The sequence below is a fragment of the Polistes fuscatus genome, unplaced genomic scaffold, assembly GCF_010416935.1.
Source record: "Polistes fuscatus isolate 324 unplaced genomic scaffold, CU_Pfus_HIC Scaffold8, whole genome shotgun sequence".
In the NCBI taxonomy this organism is placed as follows: Eukaryota; Metazoa; Arthropoda; class Insecta; order Hymenoptera; family Vespidae; genus Polistes; species Polistes fuscatus.
Genome location: NW_025113162.1, coordinates 9,055,489 through 9,078,793, shown reverse-complemented (window position 1 = coordinate 9,078,793; position 23,305 = coordinate 9,055,489). Strand labels below are relative to the sequence as shown.

General features: G+C 34.5%; 6 protein-coding genes across 9 annotated transcripts; 3 read left to right on the top strand and 3 right to left on the bottom strand.

Annotated features, from left to right (window-relative positions):
* Nucleotides 1-5: 5 nt before the first annotated feature.
* LOC122525047 (PIH1 domain-containing protein 1-like) lies at nucleotides 6-1,836 on the top strand. Its single transcript, XM_043647605.1, has 7 exons — nucleotides 6-85; nucleotides 168-255; nucleotides 329-511; nucleotides 591-763; nucleotides 842-1,081; nucleotides 1,217-1,363; nucleotides 1,439-1,836. The coding sequence occupies exons 1-7, from the start codon at nucleotides 23-25 to the stop codon at nucleotides 1,472-1,474; spliced, it is 930 nt and encodes a 309-aa protein (XP_043503540.1). The 5' UTR covers nucleotides 6-22; the 3' UTR covers nucleotides 1,475-1,836.
* Nucleotides 1,681-4,419, bottom strand: LOC122525043 (sphingosine-1-phosphate phosphatase 1-like). 4 transcript variants are annotated; one of them, XM_043647591.1, is made up of 6 exons: nucleotides 4,181-4,419; nucleotides 3,607-3,777; nucleotides 3,268-3,533; nucleotides 2,970-3,171; nucleotides 2,657-2,881; nucleotides 1,681-2,585 (listed from the first exon to the last, which is right to left on the bottom strand). In XM_043647591.1, the coding sequence occupies exons 2-6, from the start codon at nucleotides 3,717-3,719 to the stop codon at nucleotides 2,168-2,170; spliced, it is 1,224 nt and encodes a 407-aa protein (XP_043503526.1). In that variant the 5' UTR covers nucleotides 3,720-3,777; nucleotides 4,181-4,419; the 3' UTR covers nucleotides 1,681-2,167. The 4 variants fall into 4 exon arrangements, with proteins under 4 accessions (XP_043503526.1, XP_043503525.1, XP_043503527.1 ...); XM_043647590.1 differs by having other exon boundaries at nucleotides 4,185-4,419; XM_043647592.1 differs by lacking the exon at nucleotides 4,181-4,419 and adding an exon at nucleotides 3,842-4,170.
* A 1,121-nt stretch (nucleotides 4,420-5,540) lies between these two features.
* Nucleotides 5,541-8,557, bottom strand: LOC122525040 (zinc finger protein 135-like). Its single transcript, XM_043647588.1, has 3 exons — nucleotides 8,261-8,557; nucleotides 8,017-8,169; nucleotides 5,541-7,951 (listed from the first exon to the last, which is right to left on the bottom strand). The coding sequence occupies exons 1-3, from the start codon at nucleotides 8,405-8,407 to the stop codon at nucleotides 5,702-5,704; spliced, it is 2,550 nt and encodes an 849-aa protein (XP_043503523.1). The 5' UTR covers nucleotides 8,408-8,557; the 3' UTR covers nucleotides 5,541-5,701.
* Nucleotides 8,558-9,056: 499 nt separating this feature from the next.
* On the top strand, nucleotides 9,057-15,552 carry LOC122525044 (probable citrate synthase 2, mitochondrial). Its single transcript, XM_043647594.1, is given in 5 exon segments — nucleotides 9,057-9,212; nucleotides 13,836-14,003; nucleotides 14,080-14,723; nucleotides 14,725-14,809; nucleotides 14,890-15,552. Coding segments are annotated over 5 exon segments (1,209 nt in total). The 5' UTR covers nucleotides 9,057-9,167; the 3' UTR covers nucleotides 15,157-15,552.
* Nucleotides 15,553-16,803: 1,251 nt separating this feature from the next.
* On the bottom strand, nucleotides 16,804-19,768 carry LOC122525050 (ADP-ribosylation factor-like protein 5B). The gene is made up of 3 exons (XM_043647607.1): nucleotides 19,274-19,768; nucleotides 18,510-18,954; nucleotides 16,804-18,398 (listed from the first exon to the last, which is right to left on the bottom strand). The coding sequence occupies exons 1-3, from the start codon at nucleotides 19,317-19,319 to the stop codon at nucleotides 18,350-18,352; spliced, it is 540 nt and encodes a 179-aa protein (XP_043503542.1). The 5' UTR covers nucleotides 19,320-19,768; the 3' UTR covers nucleotides 16,804-18,349.
* Nucleotides 19,769-20,565: 797 nt separating this feature from the next.
* LOC122525220 (6-phosphogluconate dehydrogenase, decarboxylating) lies at nucleotides 20,566-23,249 on the top strand. Its single transcript, XM_043647907.1, has 5 exons — nucleotides 20,566-20,711; nucleotides 21,006-21,229; nucleotides 21,298-21,542; nucleotides 21,632-22,257; nucleotides 22,343-23,249. The coding sequence occupies exons 1-5, from the start codon at nucleotides 20,701-20,703 to the stop codon at nucleotides 22,683-22,685; spliced, it is 1,449 nt and encodes a 482-aa protein (XP_043503842.1). The 5' UTR covers nucleotides 20,566-20,700; the 3' UTR covers nucleotides 22,686-23,249.
* The last annotated feature ends 56 nt before the right edge of the window (nucleotides 23,250-23,305 follow it).

Below are 23,305 nucleotides of genomic sequence, written 5' to 3'. Positions count from 1 at the left end.
TAATAATACAAGAAGAATAATCATGAGTGACAAAACGTTACTCGAAATTGATGACACGATATTGAGACAAAATTTATTATTATCCGTAAGTAATCTATCTTCTAAGTAAAATATTTCTTCACATTTTTTATGTTGATCCAATGGTGATATGCCAATTTGAATCGCAGGAAAATAAACATGAATCTGAAATAGACGAAATATTAAAACAAGGGTTTGAATCAAAACCTAAATCCATTATTATTCATCCTTCGCCTGGTATGTATTTCTTATATATGTATAAAATCTTCTATAAATATCTGTAAACATGTTTTATCATGTAATGTTGTAGGTGTTTGTATAAAAACAAAAACAGATGCGGGTGAAAAAGTGTTTTTAAATGTATGTACAACGAATAAAATACCTCCACCAGAAGACATATCAGAAGAGACGCTAATTTCTCTTTTAGATCAAGAGACACCTGCTTATTCTATACCAATGAGCATTGGTGAAGAGAGATTAGAACCCGATAAAGGCAAAAATTAAATCGTAATTTTGTAATTATTAACAATCTATGTTATTTTATTAACGCGCTCAAAAATATTATTCTACAGGTGGTACTTTATGCATGACTCATGATGTTGCGATAAATAAGAATTATTTTGAAAAATGTCAAACTCAAAATTATTTATGGTTATTTACAATGACCGTTATAATAGAAGGTGTATCGCATAAATTTGCTAAATCTCTGGATTCCAAAACTTGTATTATTCTCAAAAACCGAAAAGTGAATAATTTAATTTTCTCCCCTTTATTTGCTAAGAAATTCTACTTGGAAGATTGATAAGAATTTCATTTCCAATAGGTCATGGGTACGATTCAACCGCAACGTATTGATGATCGCGAAGCACGTCAAGTATTACCACAGTCAAAAAAACCATTAATTCAAGAAATATCAAATACATTAAGTACAGATCGGTCAGTTACTTTGGCGCAACTACAAAATAATTGCCAAAAACCTGCGACTAACAATTATGTAATATTAAAAGAATCATTGGAAGGGATAGCAAAACGTTTAATTGGTTTATTTCTTATACCTAAAGGAGTAAGATATATATTTCATTCTTTCTTTTTTTCGTTTTTTTTTTTTTTTCTGATTTGTATCACTTATAATATGATTTGTAATTTATGCATTCCTGTTTTCTCTCTCTCTCTCTCTCTCTCTCTCTCTCTCTCTTAGGTATCTAGCCAAGATTTGAATGTACTTCTCGACGTCGATCGCGTTATCGTTACAACAACGAATGAAAACAAATTTGCATATGATATCTGTATGCCTTATACTATTAACTTGAATGAAACGGAAAGCTTCTTTGATAAAGATTTGAGGGTAAGTAAATATAAAATAGACATTGTTGAATATGAATATATTAAAAATTATTTTTTATATCTTTATGCGATACAGATCTTACGATTAAATATGCCAATTGAAAATATATAGTAGAAATGGTAAGATTAAAAAAAAAAAGAAACATTAAGTTCATATGCTTATCCGCATAACTATACTCGCATTCATTCATTTCTACGATCAAATGGATTAATCATTTAAGTTGCTGACAACAACATTCGTTGAAATCTAGATATCTAATGAATATTTATCAGGAAGTAATTTCCTTTTTCTCGAAATACAAAACGCACACACAAAACTCTGATTGATTACTGTGTATTTATTATATTTTCTTTGAATTATCTGTTATATTAAGTGATATGTGCTTTGTTACATTTACATTCTCATTATACAAGTTTAAATTCCACTGGGGGGAAAAAGATAAAATTGAAAATAAAGATGTTGTTTACTTCTGACACTGTTCAATCTTTATCCTATTGTGCATATTAATTACTGAATATAACATAGTTATATAGATGTGCGCACATCTGAGCTATTTTTATTCTCATAGCAAAGATATATTATATCTCTTTTCTACAGATTTAACGCCAAATTTAATCTGTACAATGAATGTTTAATTCATTTATAAAGCTTAAAATTATATGTTATTTACATTTTGTTCATAAATCAAAGAAGAGTCTAACGAACTGACTGTGACAATTCTGAGGTGTCAATAATTGATTTTGTATATGAGAAATATTTTCCAAATATTTGAAAAAATCAAAAGTTGTAAGACAATGTTTGATCTTACAACTCTGTATAAAATGTTGGCCGTTCGATACCTATTATAGTGAAGACATTTGGCAAAAGGTATACGGTATTTATACCAATCATAAAACAAGTTAAATATTTATAGACTAGATCGGTGAAAATTTTGCTCTTATTTTCCAAATAGTTTTCACTTTTCATAAGCTCCTTAGAATTGATCTTAAGTATGGCACATATTATAGTATAACAGAGAGATTTACAAATAGCTTTAGTTCCAATGACGCTACAGAAACCCAGTATCGTCCTAAGAATCATACATCCTAACATACGATAAGATGGCCAAATAATATCATATGGTGGTGGAAGAAGCGGAAGAGAAAAGGCCCCCGTCTTATAATTTAACCATGCTCCTGCATGAACTCCAGCAGTTACGGAAACAACCATAGTCGTATCACCGCTACGAGTACATATTCCATGTATATATTAAATAATAAGAAATTGAACTTATACACGTATAATGTCTCTTACCGAGTCGGTGTCCATTTGTCGCTAGATGGATAATAAACCACAGCGGTAATGCTAATTAATATTAAAATTATTAAAACCCAATGATTCGTAATAACATAATAATCTAAAGCATCTACTAAAGGTATCAATGGAATCATTAGCGCAATAGCTAGTAATAATCCTGCTACAATGTCCAACACCGTATGCATTCCCAAATAAAGTCGACTCGTGCAGATAAGTGTACACCTAGAAAATAGAAGATGATATGTGTTTGATAAATTATTAAAAAACATTAAATTAAATTTAACTCAATTTAACTGTATTAAAGATTTACCAAAGGAAAGCTATTGTAAAACCGATAGGAAACGAATAGATGTATCTATTCATTGTAAATATTAGTACGCTAAATGGAATTGAAATTCCAACCATAGCATGAGTCGACGGCATCCCATATTCTTGAGACCATTTACTTTGTAATCTAACGGCTGGCGGGCACGCCGGTCTTGGCCAGCAAATAATGTCTTTCAATGCTTGTCCTGCGATGTAAAGATTACATTATGCATACGTAAGTATCATAGAAATAGAATGTTTTGTTTATTTGTCAAATATGTTAAATATATTGTATATCTTACCAATGCTCATAACAATAGCCCACACTAAGACCACTCTCCGGCCAACTGCGCCATCAATATTCCAAAACCAAAAGGGTATAAATGCAGAATAAAATATTTCATCTCCTAATTCTGTACCGAATAAAAATAAGTAATACCAAAAACGATTCTTAATAATAAATGCTGGAGATTCGAATTTCATGAAATAGTTATTAGAAGGGCATTTTTCTTTGCTCAATAATTTATTTGTTTTAGTATATCCATTTTGTTCCTTATTATCAGATAACCTATGAAAAGAAAATGATCCACATAAATTCATTAATATCCATATTAATTTAAACATTTGATATATTTTCTTACCTATGATTCTCGGAATGTTTTATTTTATAATTTATTTCTATTCCAAAAAATTCTTGTACATTAGCGACGAGATGTGGAGCCTTTAAGTACTCAATAATTTCAAGCAACCACATTTCGGTAACTTTAATATATGATATTTAGCGATTAAAGCACATTGTATTGTTTCAAAGTCTAAAATATTAAAATACTTGTTTTTAATTTTGAATACTAATAACAAGTTAATAACAATTGTTACCATTGAGTATCAATTCTTTTTTTATTTATTCTTTTCATTGGGTTATCTACTTAAAACCAATTTTTAAACAATCCTTTTGTCAAGACAATCGAATAATTGCAATAATAACGTTTACATTACAATGAATCTACATTCGAAGTAAAAAGGCGAATCGTTAGTTAATCGAATTAATTAATTTATGAAAGAAAAATTGCACTATTGACAGTTGAGATAAATGTTTTAAAGCAACGACCAACATGAGATTTCGCTTCTATATGGATGCGTGTCTTATTTGATAAGTGTGAAATTAGTTGTTTTTTAAGAGAGCATAATTAAAGTAAGTACAAATGAAATACTTACTTACCTGTACGTGCACGGTGCATGATGCACGATGATGACACACGCATGCACGCATCCACGCACCCATCACTCACATTCTATCATACTAAATAATTCAACTAATTAACTAAAGTAGTTTATTTTATAATAAAATATATGTTAACCCACACACACACATATTTATTTTCTATAAGCACAGACTATTCGTATATTATGAGATCATATCCCTACTTTACTCTTTTTCCTTTACTTAAAAGAAAAAAAATTATATATATATATATATATATATATGTATAATCGTTTGTCGATTAATTACGCAATTACGTTATCTTTCATGGAATGATTGATTATTCGATATTAAAATACGATCGTTGAGAGTATTTTTATTTATTTTAGCTTGAAATAGAAAATATGAAAAAAGAAAATTATACAATGTTTCATATGGTTCGAGAAAATATATGCAAGTAATAAGGAAATATTAAATTGCTTTTTATTGTATACATATATAATTCATATTAAAAAGTTATAATGGTAGGAATTTGTACATACATAATAGTATGTATGTATAGAGCGAGAAGCAATCTCTTCTAGTTGCAAATGTTCTTTGCTATCTTTTACTCTCTAACATCCTCTTATTTACGTATATGTAAGCAATAAGTTCGAATGTATAAAAAGAAAAAAAAGTTGAGAGATATCCTTTTTTGATAAGAATCTTATGGTTCATATACTCGTTGCCGTTGTACGCGTGATATTTTATCGACTATATCGCGAACAATGATATGTGGTACATAGCTTAGGATATACTGATATATATGTTTCAAATGATCGTAAGAAATAACTCTCATATAGAAGATAAAATTTATATTAAAAAATGTAATAGTTAATAGGGTAGTTAATAGGGTAGTTAATAGGGTGCAATGATAGATTACTTCTCGATTGTATACGTACATACGGTTAACGCATGCATACGTTTTTACACTTTTATGCATCGTGTACCCATTACCCCGATAACAATATACTAACGTATAGAATAATCCGCATAGGGGTTCGTTAAAAAGAATGTAAACATTTGTTTATCCATAGTGCACGTTCACTAGGTAGCGGGTAGATACTCAACTATGAACCCGATAGTTGACAGATCTACTTCAGGGACGCGCCCCTGCCTACGCGAGCCTTGGTTTATCTCCCAAGACCATACGGGTGAAACCATTGTCCTATCCCTGACTTTCCTTTCAAACCCACAAATTCTCTTTTCTTAATATCCTGTAATTTTATACTCGCCAACCCGTATGGCCAGCGTGGCGAGTTATGGCCAAGAAAACCCTTAACGTGCGTTAAGGGAAGCCTTAATACTCAATGCTCAATACTGGGCGCAAACGGGCTAAAGAGAGGGGCTGAAGAGAGTGCACATTCAATATGTATATATCTATGTATGTATTTTATGTATGTATCTTAAGACTCGACAAGGACTTATTAAAAATTGTCATGTATCACAGAAGGGTTCTGGTTATCTTTAATTTGATCGTTGATCGAATTTGTTTTTTAAGAGTAAAATACTTGTCCTATGATAGCAATATTTCTAACCGCCGATGCTACATCTGGAATATCCGGACTAGGATGTACGTGCAACGAAGACGTACCCACCACAGCCGCGGCAGCGGCAGCAGCAGCAGCGTGCGCGTTCATTCTTTGCACGCTGTCGATATAAGTTTTATTCGTTTGAGAACCTAAAGTACTATTAATATTATTTATATGAGATTGCGGCAGTGTTGAAATAATAGGAGGTATAACGGGTGTGTTGGCGCAAACGTTTCCTTGAGGTTGAGCGTAACTTTGCGTATTTTGAGTTGGCGTCGTAGTTTGATAATTATTGTACTGGGCTTTACATTTTTTTTCGTGAACGAATAAGCTGCCGGAATGGCTATAAGCTGTTCCACATATTTTGCAGGCATACGGTTTCTCTCCTGTATGGGTGAATCTATGCTCTTTCAAATATTTTAATCGTCTGAAAGACTTGCCGCAAGTTTTGCAGTGATAATTAGCTTCGCCGGTATGCGTAGTAATATGCGCTTTGAGAGTGCAAGATTTAGCAAAAGCGGCGCTACAAAAGTGACAAACGAATGGCCTATCGCCGGTATGCGTTCTTTCGTGATTAATGCAATTTGAATTGGACGTAAATCCTCGTCCGCAATATTTGCAAACATGAGGTTTATATCCAGTATGCGTTCTCATGTGAAACATAAGACCTGTATTTTGTCTAAAAGTTTTACTGCAAATATGACACAAAAATCGTTTAAAATTCGAATCTTTTTGCTCTTTCGTACGTTCGTGTATTCGCATATGTCTTTGTAATTTGATTTCTTTTTCAAAACTTTTATTACATTCTAAGCACGTAAAGTTTTTCTCTTTTTCATTATTTTTTCGATTCCCTTTGCACTTGATGGAGCAACTACATTCCTTACCGCAATTGAAACAATTTTCTTCTTGTACTTCGTGAGTATTCGTCTGATGTTTCAATAAGGATTTTTTCGTATCGTAGGATTTACCACAAATTTCACAGGGGAATCCCTTACCTTCGTTATCCGAATCCAATTCTTCTCTAATCCAACTATTAATTAATTTAATAGCCAACTTGTCGTCCGGCGGTTTTTGAGGTATAGAACAATCTTTATCCTCGTCGTGACCGTATCTGTCTCTATGGCTTTTAAGTCTATCTTGACGAAAGAATTTCATGTTGCAAACGTTGCAAACAAATTTTCTTTCGTCGTGTTTTAACAAATGACGCTTAAGAGATGTCTCCTTTGTATAAGATTTGATGCAATGCTTGCAACGATAAACGGGTATACCATCGAAAGAATCAGATTTATTATCGCTATTAGACTCGGAACTGGACGCATAGAAATGATTTATTTTTTCCTCCGTGTCCGATACTTGTTGTTTGGTTGATTTTTGGATCCCATCGTCGAGAGCGTTATTACCCAATGCCTTTCGATCATCTAAATTTTGATCTTCCAGAGAGAGGATAGATCGATCATTCATTTCTAAAGATTGCACGTTGTTCTCCAATTTCCTTCTATCTCTAATTTCCTTGAGTATGGAAAATACTTCCTTGGGATTGACTCTTTTGTGAACATTCAAATGTCGTACCATAGTATCAGTTTTCCTAAAACTTTTATTACATATTTTACACGGTACTAACTTTGATTTTTCATTAGATCTGTGAAGTTTACCGTGTTGGAGTAGTTCATCGATATGAACGAATTGTTTGTTACACTTTTGGCATTGAAATTTTGCTTCGTTATGAGTTAAAATATGCCTCTCTAAGGATTTTTTACTGGAATAACATCTGTTGCATTGAGTACATTTGAGATTTAAATTGGAACGCGTAGCGGAAACTCTGACTACCTTGTTACACGCATTTTCCGCATTTAATAGCACATCCTTTTCGCCACTGTCGTATTTTGTATTCCCATTTTTTTTTATATACTGCCTTTGTCTTTCTTTGTGATTTCTCAAATTTTCCATGGAGGTAACTCTTTTGAACATCGTCAGTCTTCTCGTACGATAAGCTTCTCTTTTAACAACAGGTACCTCGTGCGTCGATCGTTCTAATTTATTATCAATATCTGACAATATTTCATTGCCAGTCTTAATATTACCATCGGATTCTTTCAAGATTCGGACGTTACTTTTTTCGTCCGAAAGAGAATCTTGGTAGCGTACGAAAGAATAATTATCCTCTTCTTTCGTTAGAAGTGGAAAGTGTTCTTCTTCGGTTTGACAATATTGATCCTAGAAATAATAATAACGGAGGATTGATAATATCAAATCAATCGTTGTCAAATATAAATACGTACTTTGACAGTGTCAGCTTTCTCGATCGCTTTGCCATATAGCTGTCTCAACTTGACATCCGCTCGTTGACACTGTTCTCTGAGTTCGTGAGCTGCATTGACTTTGAGAATGCATTTTATACAAATATGTTCGGGTAATCCGTCGTCTTCGGCAACCTAAGGCAATCTTAAAGGTCTTTAGATTCCGTGGGCTTGTATTAAATGGTAATAAAAGGTAAGTAGGTAAGAAATATTGAATACGACTGACCTCGATACCTCCGCATAGCCATAACTTTTCGGACAAATCGTGGACGCTCTTATCTTTCGAAGAATTTTCCTCGATGGAAAAGATAGGTTGATTGTCGTTGCTCGACGATAGACAAACACGGCATAAATAATTATCTCGGTTTGTCATTATTTTTGATCGTACTTCTTTGCCGGCTGTATTTATGCCTTGGCCCTATTTGAAATGTTCCTTTTTGGAAAATCCTTCGCGGTACGAATTTTCACGAAAAAGGCAAAATTTCACGTGACGTCATCATCGAACGTGTATCGAACGTATATCGAAGGTATATCGAATGTATGTCGAATGTATATCGAATATATATCGGATGGATATCAAATGAATATCGAATGGATACGCGCCGCGTGTGCATCAATTTTCTTTTTTTTTTTTTTCTTGGAATAAAAAAAAACTATGGTCATTGGAATTTACGATAAGAGTCCATTTTTGTTGATAGGCCTATGAGAAAGACGAACATAATAAATAGATGAAAAAAGATCACAGGGGTTTCCATGAAAAATTGTAAACGAGCCATAATAGAATGTGTGCTCCTAGTCCAATCGGGTCTAAGCCACATTTCTTGGATTGTTAGACGCTCTGCTGAAAGATATTCGTTGTAAAAGCAAAATGTAGGATGATTGAAAAAAAAGCGATGAACATTGAGAATGATTGTTGTATATAAAATTGTAAAAAATTGGGCTTCCTTTAGATCGCGCTTTAGATCGTTCGATGCTAAGAGGAAGAGTAAGTGCGCATGCTCGAACTGAAGAGTGGTTCGTTGAGGAAAGAGGAGAGAGACGTGTCGGCTGAGTTGGGCGCCAGAGCTCCGCGTGCTCACTTACTTGTCAGTTCGTTATTTTAGAGGATCTACGATCTAAGGATAGAAAGGACGATGGCACTGTTTCGTTTTAGTTCCAAGCGATGTCTTGAATTACAGGTAAGTCAAGAATTTTTATCTCTCCTTACTTTTTCTTAAGTTCATTGCTAAAGAGCTATGGGTAAGATTAGGGTGATTTAAATGATTCATAACGTTTCGAAACGGTTATTTTAGAGGATCTACGATCTAAGGATAGAAAGGACGATGGCACTGTTTCGTTTTAGTTCCAAGCGAGTGCTTGAATTCAGGTAAGTCAAGAATTTTATCTGTCCTTACTTTTTCTTAAGTTCATGCTAAAGAGCTATGGGGAAGATTGAGGTGATTTAAATGATTCATAACGTTTCGAAACGGCGGCGGCACGTTATTGCTTTCGGTGCGAAATTCGAACGGTCCGTGAAAGTTGTGGTTCGTCGAGGGGGGATTGACGACCGCGTTCTTGCCTTCCCCCTTTGCCTTTCGAGAGACCGATCGATTCACCTTCCTTCGCGAAACCAAATTTTTCCTTCGCGGAAAAAGTTACTTTTAGTATTCGAGAAGGAGGAGGAGGGCGGGCGTCAGGGCTTTATGCCGCATTAGTTCCATTATTTGCCATAATTTGCCATCATTTGCCATCATTTGCCAGTATTGGGCATTAGGATAATGCTCGAGCTCCTATTTGCTATCTCTGCAGGGAGAGATCTAAATTATTTTTAATCGAGAAAAGACATTTGCGGGAGAACAAAAATGTGCAAAGTCGATGCAATGCGAGCGTATGAAAGAGGGTGCCCCGTTATTACTACGAACGGCGGATGCGCTCCAATATCAACCAATTTTTCCTGACATTTCTCTATATATTCATTATTATCCAAGTATAATACGTCTAGCTTACCGACCAGGAGCGTGCTTTCTCGTTCGATGTCGGTTCCGGTTGTGTAATAAGACTTTTCTTGACAATACCTATTTTTCAAACGTTCATTTTGAATTTTAACGAACAATCAAAGAATGTCGGTAATACATATGCATTAATAATAGTATTGATGAGCTCGAAAGGAAATTCTGGTTTAGCCTTCGCGACGAATTCTACAGCAACACATGTTCGTTCTGTCTTATTATGGTTATTCGCGCATCGTAACGAATAAACATTCGAACCTATTGTATAATTATCGTTGAGAATAATGGAAAAGTTGATGCGTAGTATCTAATCGATTAAAGTTTCTGTCAGCTCTTTTATACGCGACAAGGTAAGAGAGAATGTGGGACGCAACAACTTCTTAATTTGTCTATAAATACGAGACTGGTTTTTCTCTGTTTCTACATTCCTTTTTCATTAACGGTTTTTTTCCTCTTTGAATCTTGAATGGTTGCGTTTATTAAAGATTCCTCCGAACCTAAATTTGTTTAAAAGATGAATTATTTCGTGCGTGCACGAGTTATGCGAGAATTCGACTAGAACACAGGTGTTCATTGAAGAAAATAAGTATATATATAAGTATAAGTATAGACACGGATATGATAAAATGGCGGTGTCGGTTTGGCAAGACATAGGCAGCTAAATTTAGCGACATTTCGAGGTCAAAAATCTGACCCATTCTCTTGATCTACATTGATCGTGACCTATGTCTAAAAATCTTTCGTGGCGGGCACCTGTCGAGCGTGCCTCCCTGATCCACGATAAATCCTATCGTTGCTTCTACGTGCAAAGGACTACAACGATCGTTTTATGGATATGTCGGTAGGGCAAAACTCTCTCTTTCTTTCTCTCGTTTCATTTGACTAAGGTCTTTGGCAAGATAATATTATTTCTTGCTCATTATAAACGGCTCATCTGTTACTTAACGGACAAAACATCAGGCAAATGGTATCCGAATCGCGTAACGAATTATTTCAGGGTTGCGCCTCTTCATTTTATACTTGAGACCGTATTTTATTTTTAGTCGCGCGTCCTAAGTATATAGTTTTATTTTCGAGCAAAGTGTTTTCATCCCTAACAAATATGATTATTTCTTCTATATATGTAGTAGATATGTTACATTACGTGTACATATACGTGTTGTATACTTTCATATTTAATCGCGCCGTTGAATCTGAAACTCTCTTCCTCGCGTTGATACGTGCGAGGCATATACAAGTGAGGTATAATAAAGAGCTCTCGAGACCCCGAACCGTTAATACTCTCCGTGGCATCGTTTTTAACGCCGTTCGGCGATTACATGACGCGAAATCAATTAGATAATTGCAATTCGCGGGTGTGCGCCAACTGGCAATGCCCTTCAGAAGCCGCTCTTTATTACGTAATATGCGATACCAAGTGTTATCAATCGCGCGCGTCGAGTGCTTGATCTTACTAATAATTAATCAAACATGAATATACGCGCGGACACAGGCACGCACGCTCGCACGCACGCTCGCACGCACGCTCGCACGCACGCACGCCGACAAAATTTACAATTGATCGTACATGGCGTCGAGGCGTGATAATCTGATTAAAAGTTCGTCCATACGTGACCGTTCAGACAAGATTTTCGATTCGAGAATTTACGAAAATATCGAATACTTAACATTTTTTTTTTTCTACATACACTTTTACCTTCATAAATATCACTTTGTTTTCGTTGTATCATTAGATTGGTAACATATTTATAGATGACCTGAAAAGTAAATGTCGGTGAAAGTAAGTATGCGCGGAGAACGAACAATCTTCGATTATTTCTCAACGAGCAACGACTATTTATTTAGGAGACTGTATATGCAGCTGTTTGCGTCATTACGATGCAAAATAATAATTAAGTAAGTAGGTAAGGAAATATCTTTAACCGACAAATGTCGTTTCGGAGGAAATCGCAGAAGTGAATTTTCAATCGATAACGCGTTACATGTAGCCCAGTAGTATAACATCCTTAAATAACTTACAATGAGAAAAGCATTTCCCGCTCAATTCCAACGGCTGCGCAAAGTAAGAGAAATCGTTATGTACATACATAGGTATGGTATATGTAATATAAGATAATTGAAGATGTTTCATTAGCGCGATAAGGTTCGTAATTACGAACGTCTTGAGGTTGGCGAACGTCAGGCGGCAAATGAAAGCACGTCGTTGTTCCGCGTGGAGTATCGTAATCGAGACGAAAAGCGGAAAATCTAAATCGACGAGCAAATAAATTCAACCGTATTATCGTGCCGAGTCTTGATAAGTTCCTGCCTTCTTTCGCACCTGCCAAATCGATAATTCAAGCTAATCGTGACGATGGGTATTTATATACAACGTTATTTTGAATTACGCCAAACAATAGAGGGGGATTCTTTTGCAAACGGTTAATGTTTGCCCTATGTTGAAAACGAAACCCTCTTCTTACGAGACGCGTTTATGAATCTAATTGTTAAGAGCTACATTATATTCATTTACTTGTACGCCTAATGCTCGGTATTACGTTCAATTACATAATATAATAAATTCAAGTGATTTGATCTTTAGGTCGGTACTGGCCAAGTTCCAACCTCATCGTTTCTCTAAATATAATGTTGTAAGCCAACCTATAAACGATAGATAATGCAAATTTGGTATCATTCTATGTGATATTTCTACACAAATTATATATCGTCTTATATACGTAATAAGTAATAGTTCGTTGATAAAAGCGTAGCGTGAAACGTAGAGTGATCTTTGAACTGAAAATTTTAAGATGTAGATGATTTAAAGGTGTAGATTAGCCGACGACGCGATATTTATTTATGACCGGTAAAGTTCTTAGCCACCCCGCCCACTTTCTCTATTTAGGTTAGAAAAATTCACATCGGGATATTATTAACAGTCTGTTTACATTTGGTTCGCTGAAAAGCGTAACAAAACGAGCGTCAATGTCACTCGAGAATCACGCGAGTGAGTAAAGATACAGCCAATAGTATTACTCGATGGCAAGCGACGATACGTTTTTCAACGATCGCCGGTGTTACCACGAGGCAATGCATGATAATGACCTTTAATGCGAGACCTCGTGACCTCAAGGCGAGTCTCCATTTTATCATATACCAAACGATCCGATTTTGTCGGATGCACGAATCAGTAATAATTCTACGCGCGTCCTATCAAGATATTCCACATTGCGGTAACGCCAAATTCTCTAACGAAATGACACATTTCCTTTACGAAAGGATGCCCAAAATTATGAACAAAAGAATGAAAATAGAAAGAAATTGTTTAATATTAACGATCGCTTAAAACTTAGTAAAAGAGGAGGACAAATATAAAATCACGCGTAACATGAGACGCAATTTTTAAAAGTCGAGATTTAAACTTTATCTTTTGTTTTTTTTTATATATATATATTTCTCTCGTCCTTGAGAAAAAGAAAGAAAGAGAGAAAAGATTGGATTAGTAGTGGAGATCGCGTTAATTTCTCATTGTCGGTAGAAATGATCTTCCCATTACGAAATCCTGACGTAGCAGTATACGGAAGTCGAATCGTTCGCATAACGATCATTAACTTTCAAAGTACGACACACATTACACGATCTTTGCGTGTTTGCGTGTGCATGTCCCCTTTTACGTAATTCCGATATGTCATAGGAAAAATTGAACATTAAAGATATCTTAGGAATTTTTTGATCGCGTCTTTCTCGCGTCTATGATTGACGCACGCTTTACGCATGGGCTTTTCGAAATGGAAAAGAAATATGAAAAAAGCTCATTATCTCGTGTTATTTCAGAAATTGAGCAGCACCGTTACGAACACTGTGGCCGTTCGATCGCTAGCCGATGCTTCGACCGACCTGAGGAAAGTCTTGTCCGAGAAGATACCCAAGGAGCAAGAACGCGTAAAAGCCTTTCGCAAGAACCATGGCTCTACCAAAGTTGGCGAAGTCACCGTCGATATGGTATTAGGATAAATTGTTATACGAGAGGGGAGAGGGGAGGGAGAAATAAACATTAATCGAACCTGTGTCTCTGTAGATGTACGGTGGCATGCGCGGTATCAAAGGATTAGTTTGGGAACCATCCGTACTCGACCCCGAAGAAGGTATCAGATTTCGTGGCAAATCCATTCCGGAATGTCAGAAACTCCTTCCGAAAGCTTCCGGAGGGGCGGAACCTCTACCGGAAGGTCTTTTTTGGCTTCTGATAACCGGAGATGTTCCAACGGACGCGCAAGTCAAAGCGATCTCGCAGGAGTGGGCCGCGAGAAGTGCTCTGCCGAAGCACGTGGTTACGGCCTTGAACGGTTTCCCTAAGAGCTTGCATCCAATGACCCAGTTCTCGGCAGCTATCACCATCTTGAATAGCGAGAGCGAATTCGTTAAAGCGTACAACAAGGGCGTCCATAAAAGCAAGTATTGGGAAACCGTCTACGAGGATTCGATGAATCTAATCGCCAAATTGCCGGTCGTAGCCGCCACGATATATCGAAATATTTACAAAGATGGCAAGGGTTTGGGCTCCGTTGATTCGGGCAAAGATTGGTCCTGGAATTTCGCCAACATGCTCGGCTACGACAATTCTCAGTTTATAGAACTCATGAGGCTCTATCTAACCATCCATTCCGATCACGAGGGCGGCAACGTTTCGGCCCATACCACCCACTTGGTACCTGGTTACGGCCGCTGTCCTTAGAAAGACCGATCCCAGGTATACGTGCCAAAGGGAATTTGCTTTGAAACACTTGCCCAACGATGCTCTCTTTAAGGTACAAATTATACATTTGATTCGAACAAATAGGTTATACTACTCTATGTTATACTCTAATGCTTTTTTCTTTCCCTCCAGTTGGTCGCTCAAGTCTACAAAGTTGTACCTCCTATTCTCCTGGAAACTGGAAAAGTAAAGAACCCATGGCCGAACGTAGACGCTCATTCGGGAGTCTTATTGCAATACTATGGTATGAAGGAAATGAACTATTACACCGTCCTATTCGGAGTATCGCGCGCCCTGGGTGTACTCGCATCCTTGGTTTGGGATCGTGCACTTGGCTTGCCCATCGAAAGGCCCAAATCTTTGAGTACCGATCTACTAATGAAGGCCGTTAAAGCATAAAACGGAGACCGGTGTTTGCGCGCAACGTTTCAGTATCATTAAAACCACCAAATCATATCCGCCGACCGCAAGCAATCGTTGTCGACGTTTACGATTCATATCGGCGAGTGCAAGAGAGCTCTACGACTCATTGTCAATTTAAACTTTACTTCGATAGAACTTCGAGGAACGGGAATCGTCTTGCGTCATTCTCCGATACTCGTGTCCTAAAAGAAAACGTAGTCTCATTGGAACGTAATACAACTGCCAAATATTACAGAAAAATATTCGAGATAGCAGTCTTGAGAGAGAGAGAGAGAGAAAGAGAGAGAGAGAGAGAGTAAATAATGTATTCGTGTACACAATTGCCACTTGATATTTGCGCGATCAAATCAGGAATAAAAGGCGATAAAGCAATATCAAAGGATTATCCTAATTTTAAAAACAGTTGATAATTAGATACGACATGGTAGTGCATAGCACTTAAAACGTCATTTTTCATCGACCGATGATTCAATTAACACTGCCCACAGTTTTGCGCGATTTTATTTTTTCGAATCTATAATACCATGCCACCCTCCTTTTAATTGGTAGCAAAATAGCTTCATTGACACCTTTAGCCGAATCAAATAAATATCGTAGGTACGTTAGTTAACACCAATGGCAAATTCGTGTATGCACGGTGTTACATGTCGTTATAATATCTAACTATTAGATCATATTAGATCACTCGCTCAGGAAGTTCACGTATGTCGCGATTCATAAACCACCGCTCCCCTCCCCCTCCCTACCTAATTATATATACATCCGTAACAGAAAACACTTACAAGGCTAACTAAATACTTAATTAAATACCGTTCAAAGTGCTTTCTATAGCACTCTGGTTGTTGGTTTTAGATTTTCTCGAACATATTAATAAAATGATTCGGTCTTATACCGAACCGATAAGAGACATGCGTAAATTAAGAAGGATGACCAGTGGTAGATCCACTGTTATATGAGAATGTATGAGTGTGTGCGATTCTTTATTTATAATAAACATGAAAATAAATAGATATTTAAAAATAATATAAGACACGCGATCATTTCTTAATACCTGATCTGAAAAATGCACGAGGACGCGTGCATGTACTTTTACTTGACCGATATTTTATATATATATGATGGATGAAAATCTTTTGGGTAAATCCTACCGCGTCTTAGCATTTTCCTTTAAAATACATTTTATTCGCTATTTAATATTTATATTAACATCACTGTGTAGAACGTCACAATGTAAGAGAATGAATTATCCATTTAAACCTTCCTTATTACCTCTAATTAATGTACTTTAATGTACAGATATTATTATAAATTTAAATCACACGTATTTTTTTTACCATACAGATCGTCGATTTTTTATATTCAATATTTTTCAAAAGCAGTATTATTGTCTAAATAAAAATCGATCATTACTCGTGAAAAATATCGAAATTTAAAAACAAAAGGACAGACAGAAGAGATTTTAAAGTTTAACGTAATTTTAAACAAATCGCTGGATCGTTTCACTAGCTTTTTTCTTTTTACCCAAACTAGACATAATATGTTTTTGTGTACTCTGTAGAATTTTTTTAAATTTATTTTTAATTAATTCGAGTAAGAGAATAACCAAAAGTTCGACTCGCAATATTATTTTTAACCACATTTCCATTAATTCTATTATTGAAACATTCGACAAAATTCCGATTCGAGAGAAAATCACGTGTGTTTATACATATATAACTGCAATAGTTATATACATATAGACGATAGTTTGTTATTCTTAAGAGTCATTTCTCAATATGAGAAAATTAACCTTTCGTTATTTTATATGTAAGAATCTCACTCTTCACTTTAGACGGCATTTATCTCATACAATGATGTTCAAAGTATTATCAATTAAAATTTAATCGACGTTCGACATAATTAGATACTCAATATTGTTAACATTTTAACTGAATATTGTTTAAGTGAAGTATTCCTAGCTGCATGCAATTTATTATGTGACAGCTATTGTGGTTAAACATTAAACCAATATATTTTTAATTAATTAATAAATAAAATTTTTGTTTTCGTTATAACTACACACAAATGAATTTGTATTGTTGCACAAGGTGTATTCATTTAATTAAGATTATTCGTCACGCAAAAGTAAACTTGAATTTTTCCAGCAAACAACTCTTCGTCCCGATATCGAATCGATATACTTATCACAAAACAGTTCGGATTCTATTTGCTAATGCTCGGTTGTCTCTTGCGTATCCTCGTTATGAAATCTTACAGATGTTTATACGATTCGGCCGCTAAGAAATCTTCTTAAATTCTCGTACGTAAATGTTAAAAATATTCTATAGATTAGAACTATATCTGCTGATCTTACTTTTGTCTTTTCTTTTTATCTTCCTCTTTTTTTTGCTTTTTTTTTCTTTTTTTACAGTCGCTTATTGTTAATAAAGTGTATAAAAACTATGTACAGAGATGTACCTTTTACTTTTGCATAAGAAGCCAAACGACGTATTCTTTTGGTACGTAAACAAGTACTTTTTACGGCTTCGGCATTTATTATAAGCACAAGTGAACGGGTCTGACTATTTTCAATAATTCATTTCAATTGCGCTTTCTCTTTCTTACAATAACCGATCCTTTGTCGGATAATACTTGCAAAATTAAATGACATATGAAAGATGTGCAAACGAGAAATAATAAAACTTGGCAGTTATCACTCTTGAAAATGCATGTTACTTAAAGGTAAAAACACAACGCGTATATTCAACATATTCATTAGAAATAATCAAATTAATCTAACTTTATATAATACAGGGAAATTATTTTCTATTTGACAACAATCTTTTAGCCTTCCTCTTTTTCTTTAACTTGGACTTTAATGCTTATTGTTAATTAATTTTTTCTTTACAATTATTTCGCGCGTGTATCATTACTTCATCGAAAATGAAAATAAATTTGTTGCCCGTCCACTCTCAAATACATTAAACATTTGCTATAGTAATTGTCTCCGTATATGTAAGTTATACTTTGATCGTCGTACTACAAAGTAACGTAAAGATTTTAAAACGTGAAAGAATTATTTTTGCATTATGTACGACCATCAAAGTAGCAATCGTGCTAACTCGCGCTAATCACATATTATACAGTTTAATTATTTTGTTGAATTTATGACAAACTCTCATAATGTACGTCATGTCTTCTTAAGACGTCCGACAATCCATTCCAGTCCTTGGTAGAGTCTACGATATCAGTTATATTCATTATTTGATGAACGATATACGTTATACATGTATATACATATATATTGTACTAATGCACATGCTAGGATTAAAAAGGACAAAATTATTTACCCTTCTCCCGTAAGAGCGCAACAGCTTTGTATGTGCCATTGATGTTTTTTGATGGACGTTAAATCTAGTTGTCTTGAAATTTCAGCAGCTGTCATGCTACCCTTCAAGTCCTGTTTATTAGCATAAACTAAAACATTAGCTTTGCTAAGTTCCTCGTGATTTAACATAGAATATAATTCTTCTCTTATTACACCGAGTCTCTCTCTATCAGTACTATCTATAACCATTATTATAAATTCTGTATTTGTGTAATAAGTGGACCAAGCTGCCCTTAAGCTCTGCTGTCCTCCTAGATCCCACATTATAAAATGAATATTCTTCCATACTACTTCTTCAACGTTTGAGCCAATAGTAGGTGATGTATGAACAACTTCGTTCATCAGGAATTGATACAATATGGTTGTTTTACCAGCATTGTCCAATCCAACCATAACTATTTTATGCTCTGAAAAACGATTTATCTTTTAATCTTATTTGTTTTCTATATATAGAGAGATATACAGAAAAGTGCATAATCTAACATATTTGCAATGTATAAATACGTACAAGAAATATCATTTATATTAATATAACAAGATGATGGCCACGTTCAAACATTCGTTACTTTGATATAATATGATATGATAAATAATACAAAGTTACAAATTGACACAAGAACAAAAGGTAATAGCAGTTAATTATAAATTTATTATATTTGTACATTTTTTCTATCCATTAAAATGTATGTAACCGTAATATTTGATTATTGAAAAGATTGCTTTTACCTTCGTTACCAAAAAGACTCCACAACTTGGCGAATAGCAATCCCATATTGATCACAGTTTCGAAATAATTCGAAAAACACCGCGCACACGTTTACTTTTTCTCTCTCTCTCTCTCTCTCCCTCTTTCTCTTTCTCTCTTTCTCTCTCTCTCTCTCTTTCTCCCTATCCCTCTCTCGTATTATAATACAGCCTTGATTACGATAAAGAGAATGTATGTATTTGGACTTAGAAATAGGGCATCCATCTCATTGTTACAGGGTTATGTTCAGCTTTTCATCACCGTACTTAGTTTTATTTTCACGATATTTCGCGGTCTCATGTCAACGAACAGCATAACACAAAAAAAAAAAAACAAGAAAGGCACAATAATTTGCAATTGTTGCCAGTACGATAAGATAAATTGTTAAACGGAGTAATTGTAAAAGAGCATTCCCTAATCTAATCAAGACGATCGCGACATGTTGCATATGCGATTAAAATGCTCCTACGTACTGATTGGTTCAATTCTAGTTTGCGTCTATGACGTCACAAAAATTCTACCATGCACTGATTGGAGAAAAACCAATTGTAAGCACCGAGCGCGCGTTAAATCAAATATTTGTATTATTTTACAATTTCTACAATAGTCAAAGTTTCCAGTAACAATAATTTTGATATCTAGTTATAATTATTCTTCTTTTTTCTTCTTTTCTAATTTTAAAATATTAACGAGATCGTACAAGTAATTATAGATAAGAACTATTGGGCAAATATTTAGGCGGAAATAAAATCTTAATATTCACGAATACACTCGAATGCTACATATTATATAACTTATTTCGATATACTTCTGTGACGTACTTATATTTGCAGGGAATATATGAAAAAGTAAATATTTAGTATCAATAAGCATACATATCTTACATATATGCAAATAAAATATCGTGAGAAGCATTTAAAATGTTTGTGCTTAATCAGCAAAAATCATTACTCATAATAATAGCTCGTCCCATAAATGGACAAATTCGCTTGGACTTTTGTATTTTAGATTTATATATATACATAATCGAATGAATTGACTTGATATTTGAATTGATATTTAAATTGATATTTAAATTGATATTTAAATTGATATTTGAAAGTAAACGAAAATGTAATTAAATCGGATAAGATGACGATATCCGTTATGATATAAGCGAGAAATAATGAAAAAAGTATGCTTGCGTAATACATATATTGTGAAATTACGAAAACGTAATGTAATAGTAGTGGAAATAAGGAAGCATAGCCGAGGCTATGATTGGCGCTTTACGATTGGTGCGTTAATGTCTGATGACTCTGCGTTCTTCGTTGGACATTCGTCGGACATACGTGTATGACCACTTGTTGCTAATTTTTGTCATTTAAATTATCCACAAAGATATTGAAGTTAATAAATCTTAGGGAAAATGTCGCAACCGTAAGTAATAATTTGAAATCATTTGAAATATAAAATATTATAAATACATGTAAATATTTGATTATTTGTTTTTATAAATATATAAGTTAAATTTATGTCATAAATATATGGTTCTTCTCCATCTCTTCAATTAATTTACTCTTCCAATGAACTACACTCAAATGAAATTTAAAAGAGAAAATGAATACGTTTCAATATTAAAAATGCAAATAGAAAATATATATTATACTATATTATATTACATATTACATGTTATGCTTTTCATGATAAGTAATTTCATATTGAACATTTCAGCACTGCAGATATCGCATTAATTGGCTTAGCCGTTATGGGTCAAAATCTTATTTTGAATATGAACGATCACGGCTTTGTCGTTTGCGCGTACAATCGTACCACGAAAAAAGTACAAGATTTCCTTGAAAACGAAGCCAAGGATACGAATGTCATTGGTGCATTTAGTTTGAAAGAAATGATTTTGAATCTTAAGACTCCGAGAAAAGTAATGTTATTAGTCAAGGGTAAGTAATTTTTTATTATTAAAAAAAATCGTTTCAATGAAATATTTCTTGCACGTTGTATTTTGCAGCTGGTTCAGCCGTAGATGCATTTATAGATCAACTCGTGCCTCTGTTAGCTCAAGGAGATATTATTATCGATGGTGGTAATTCCGAATATCAAGATACAGAGAGAAGAACGAAAGATTTAGAGAAAAGAGGAATACTTTTTGTTGGAAGCGGAGTGAGCGGAGGAGAAGATGGAGCACGATACGGACCATCCTTAATGCCTGGGGGTAATTCTAAAGCTTGGCCACATATTAAGCAAATCTTCCAAGTAATTATTCCACTCGACTACGTAATGAATAATGTCTCCTAATTATCTGATTAAAATTGTAAGAAAAATCTGTTGCACGTGTTTTCTAGTCGATATGCGCCAAAGCCGATGGGGAGCCTTGTTGCGATTGGGTAGGAGAAAATGGCGCAGGACATTTTGTAAAGATGGTACACAATGGTATAGAGTATGGTGACATGCAACTTATTTGCGAAGCTTATCATATTATGAAAAATGGTTTACGATTGAATCAAGAAGAAATGAGCAAAGTTTTTGACGAATGGAATAAAGGAGAACTGGATTCGTTTCTTATTGAAATTACTAGAGATATTCTTAAATACAAGGATAAAAAGGGCTACTTGTTAGAACGTATCAGAGATGCAGCAGGACAGAAAGGAACCGGCAAATGGACGGCTATAGCTGCGTTAGACTATGGTATCCCAGTTACATTAATCGGAGAATCAGTTTTTGCAAGATGTCTTTCCTCTCTAAAGGATGAAAGATTAGAAGCTAGTAAAGTGTTGGAAGGACCCGATACTTTGTACCAAGGTGATAAAAAGCAGTTCTTAGAACATTTGCGAAAAGCTTTATACGCATCCAAAATTATATCTTACGCGCAAGGCTTCATGTTATTAAGAGAAGCTGCCAAAGTTCACAATTGGAATTTAAATTATGGCGGTATAGCGCTTATGTGGAGAGGTGGATGTATTATAAGAAGGTAATATAATACAGATACATGTGTATGTACGTATATTCGTAATGTGCCATTGAAATGGTCAAATAATTATATATAATTTTTACAGTGCATTTTTGAAAAACATAAAGTTAGCTTTTGATAAAAATCCAAAACTTACTAATTTACTGTTGGACGATTTCTTTGCTAAAGCAATGAAAGAATGTCAAAGTAGCATTAGAGTTGTCGTTTCTAATGCTGTGGCTCTTGGAATACCGACTCCTGCATTATCAACGGCATTAGCATTTTATGATGGCTATAGAACTGCTCAACTCCCTGCAAATTTACTTCAAGCTCAAAGAGATTATTTTGGAGCGCATACGTACGAATTTATTGGTCAAGAAGGTATATTTGTGCACACTAACTGGACGGGTCGCGGAGGAAATGTTTCCGCTTCGACGTACGATGCTTGATAATATTTCCAGAGAGCTCAAAGAGAAAGCAATTCGAAGTAGGCTTCTCAAACGTCTTGTACGTGCCTTTTATATTGTTCTACAAATGAATGTACATTATTGTACAGCATTTTACTACACACACATTAATACATTTATGAGATAAAAAAGAGATATATTTATATGTTTTTATTTCTTTCGTAATGATTTATTATTTATACAAGCTACGTCGTATCATTGTTGGGTATATGAATATTATAAATAATTATGAAATGGCAATTTTAGTGTTATAAATAAAATAAAACTTGTTCCTTTCTTTACACCGATTAGTCGACGTTAAATACTCTTTTATACTGGTTTGTTTTAGGCGCCAATTTGGTGTTACCAAATATATTTTCGTGCGCGTGCCAATGAAGTTCTGTTCTCGAGAGCGTCTAGTACATTTGGTATCCAAGAAATTTCACACTATATAAATCCTTAGTGACAGAAGATTTATTGATATTAATCCTCATCTTCGTTAAAAATATTTTCTTATTTATCCATGTATACAAAATTGCGAGAATTAAAAGTTTGTAACCATAAAAAGTCTCGTTATTCCCTGATGGAAGATATGAAAAAATATGTAGGAAAGTTACTAGCCA

Bases quoted from the DNA above. Each gene is read 5' to 3' on its own strand.
- LOC122525047 (XM_043647605.1), top strand. From the start codon at position 23: ATGAGTGACAAAACGTTACTCGAAATTGATGACACGATATTGAGACAA. The intron at 256-328 runs GTATGTATTTCT...GTAATGTTGTAG, and splicing joins TATTATTCATCCTTCGCCTG to GTGTTTGTATAAAAACAAAA. The intron at 512-590 runs GCAAAAATTAAA...ATTATTCTACAG, and splicing joins GAGATTAGAACCCGATAAAG to GTGGTACTTTATGCATGACT.
- LOC122525220 (XM_043647907.1), top strand. The intron at 21,230-21,297 runs GTAAGTAATTTT...TGTATTTTGCAG, and splicing joins AGTAATGTTATTAGTCAAGG to CTGGTTCAGCCGTAGATGCA. The intron at 21,543-21,631 runs GTAATTATTCCA...CGTGTTTTCTAG, and splicing joins ATATTAAGCAAATCTTCCAA to TCGATATGCGCCAAAGCCGA.
- LOC122525040 (XM_043647588.1), bottom strand. From the start codon at position 8,407: ATGACAAACCGAGATAATTATTTATGCCGTGTTTGTCTATCGTCGAGC. The intron at 8,170-8,260 runs GTCAGTCGTATT...AGATTGCCTTAG, and splicing joins GGCTATGCGGAGGTATCGAG to GTTGCCGAAGACGACGGATT. The intron at 7,952-8,016 runs GTACGTATTTAT...TATTATTTCTAG, and splicing joins AGAAAGCTGACACTGTCAAA to GATCAATATTGTCAAACCGA.
- LOC122525043 (XM_043647591.1), bottom strand. From the start codon at position 3,719: ATGTGGTTGCTTGAAATTATTGAGTACTTAAAGGCTCCACATCTCGTC. The intron at 3,534-3,606 runs GTAAGAAAATAT...TTCTTTTCATAG, and splicing joins AAACATTCCGAGAATCATAG to GTTATCTGATAATAAGGAAC. The intron at 2,586-2,656 runs GTAAGAGACATT...ATGTACTCGTAG, and splicing joins GACAAATGGACACCGACTCG to CGGTGATACGACTATGGTTG.
- LOC122525050 (XM_043647607.1), bottom strand. From the start codon at position 19,319: ATGGGATTGCTATTCGCCAAGTTGTGGAGTCTTTTTGGTAACGAAG. The intron at 18,955-19,273 runs GTAAAAGCAATC...ATCGTTTTTCAG, and splicing joins GAGTCTTTTTGGTAACGAAG to AGCATAAAATAGTTATGGTT. The intron at 18,399-18,509 runs GTAAATAATTTT...CTGATATCGTAG, and splicing joins TGCGCTCTTACGGGAGAAGG to ACTCTACCAAGGACTGGAAT.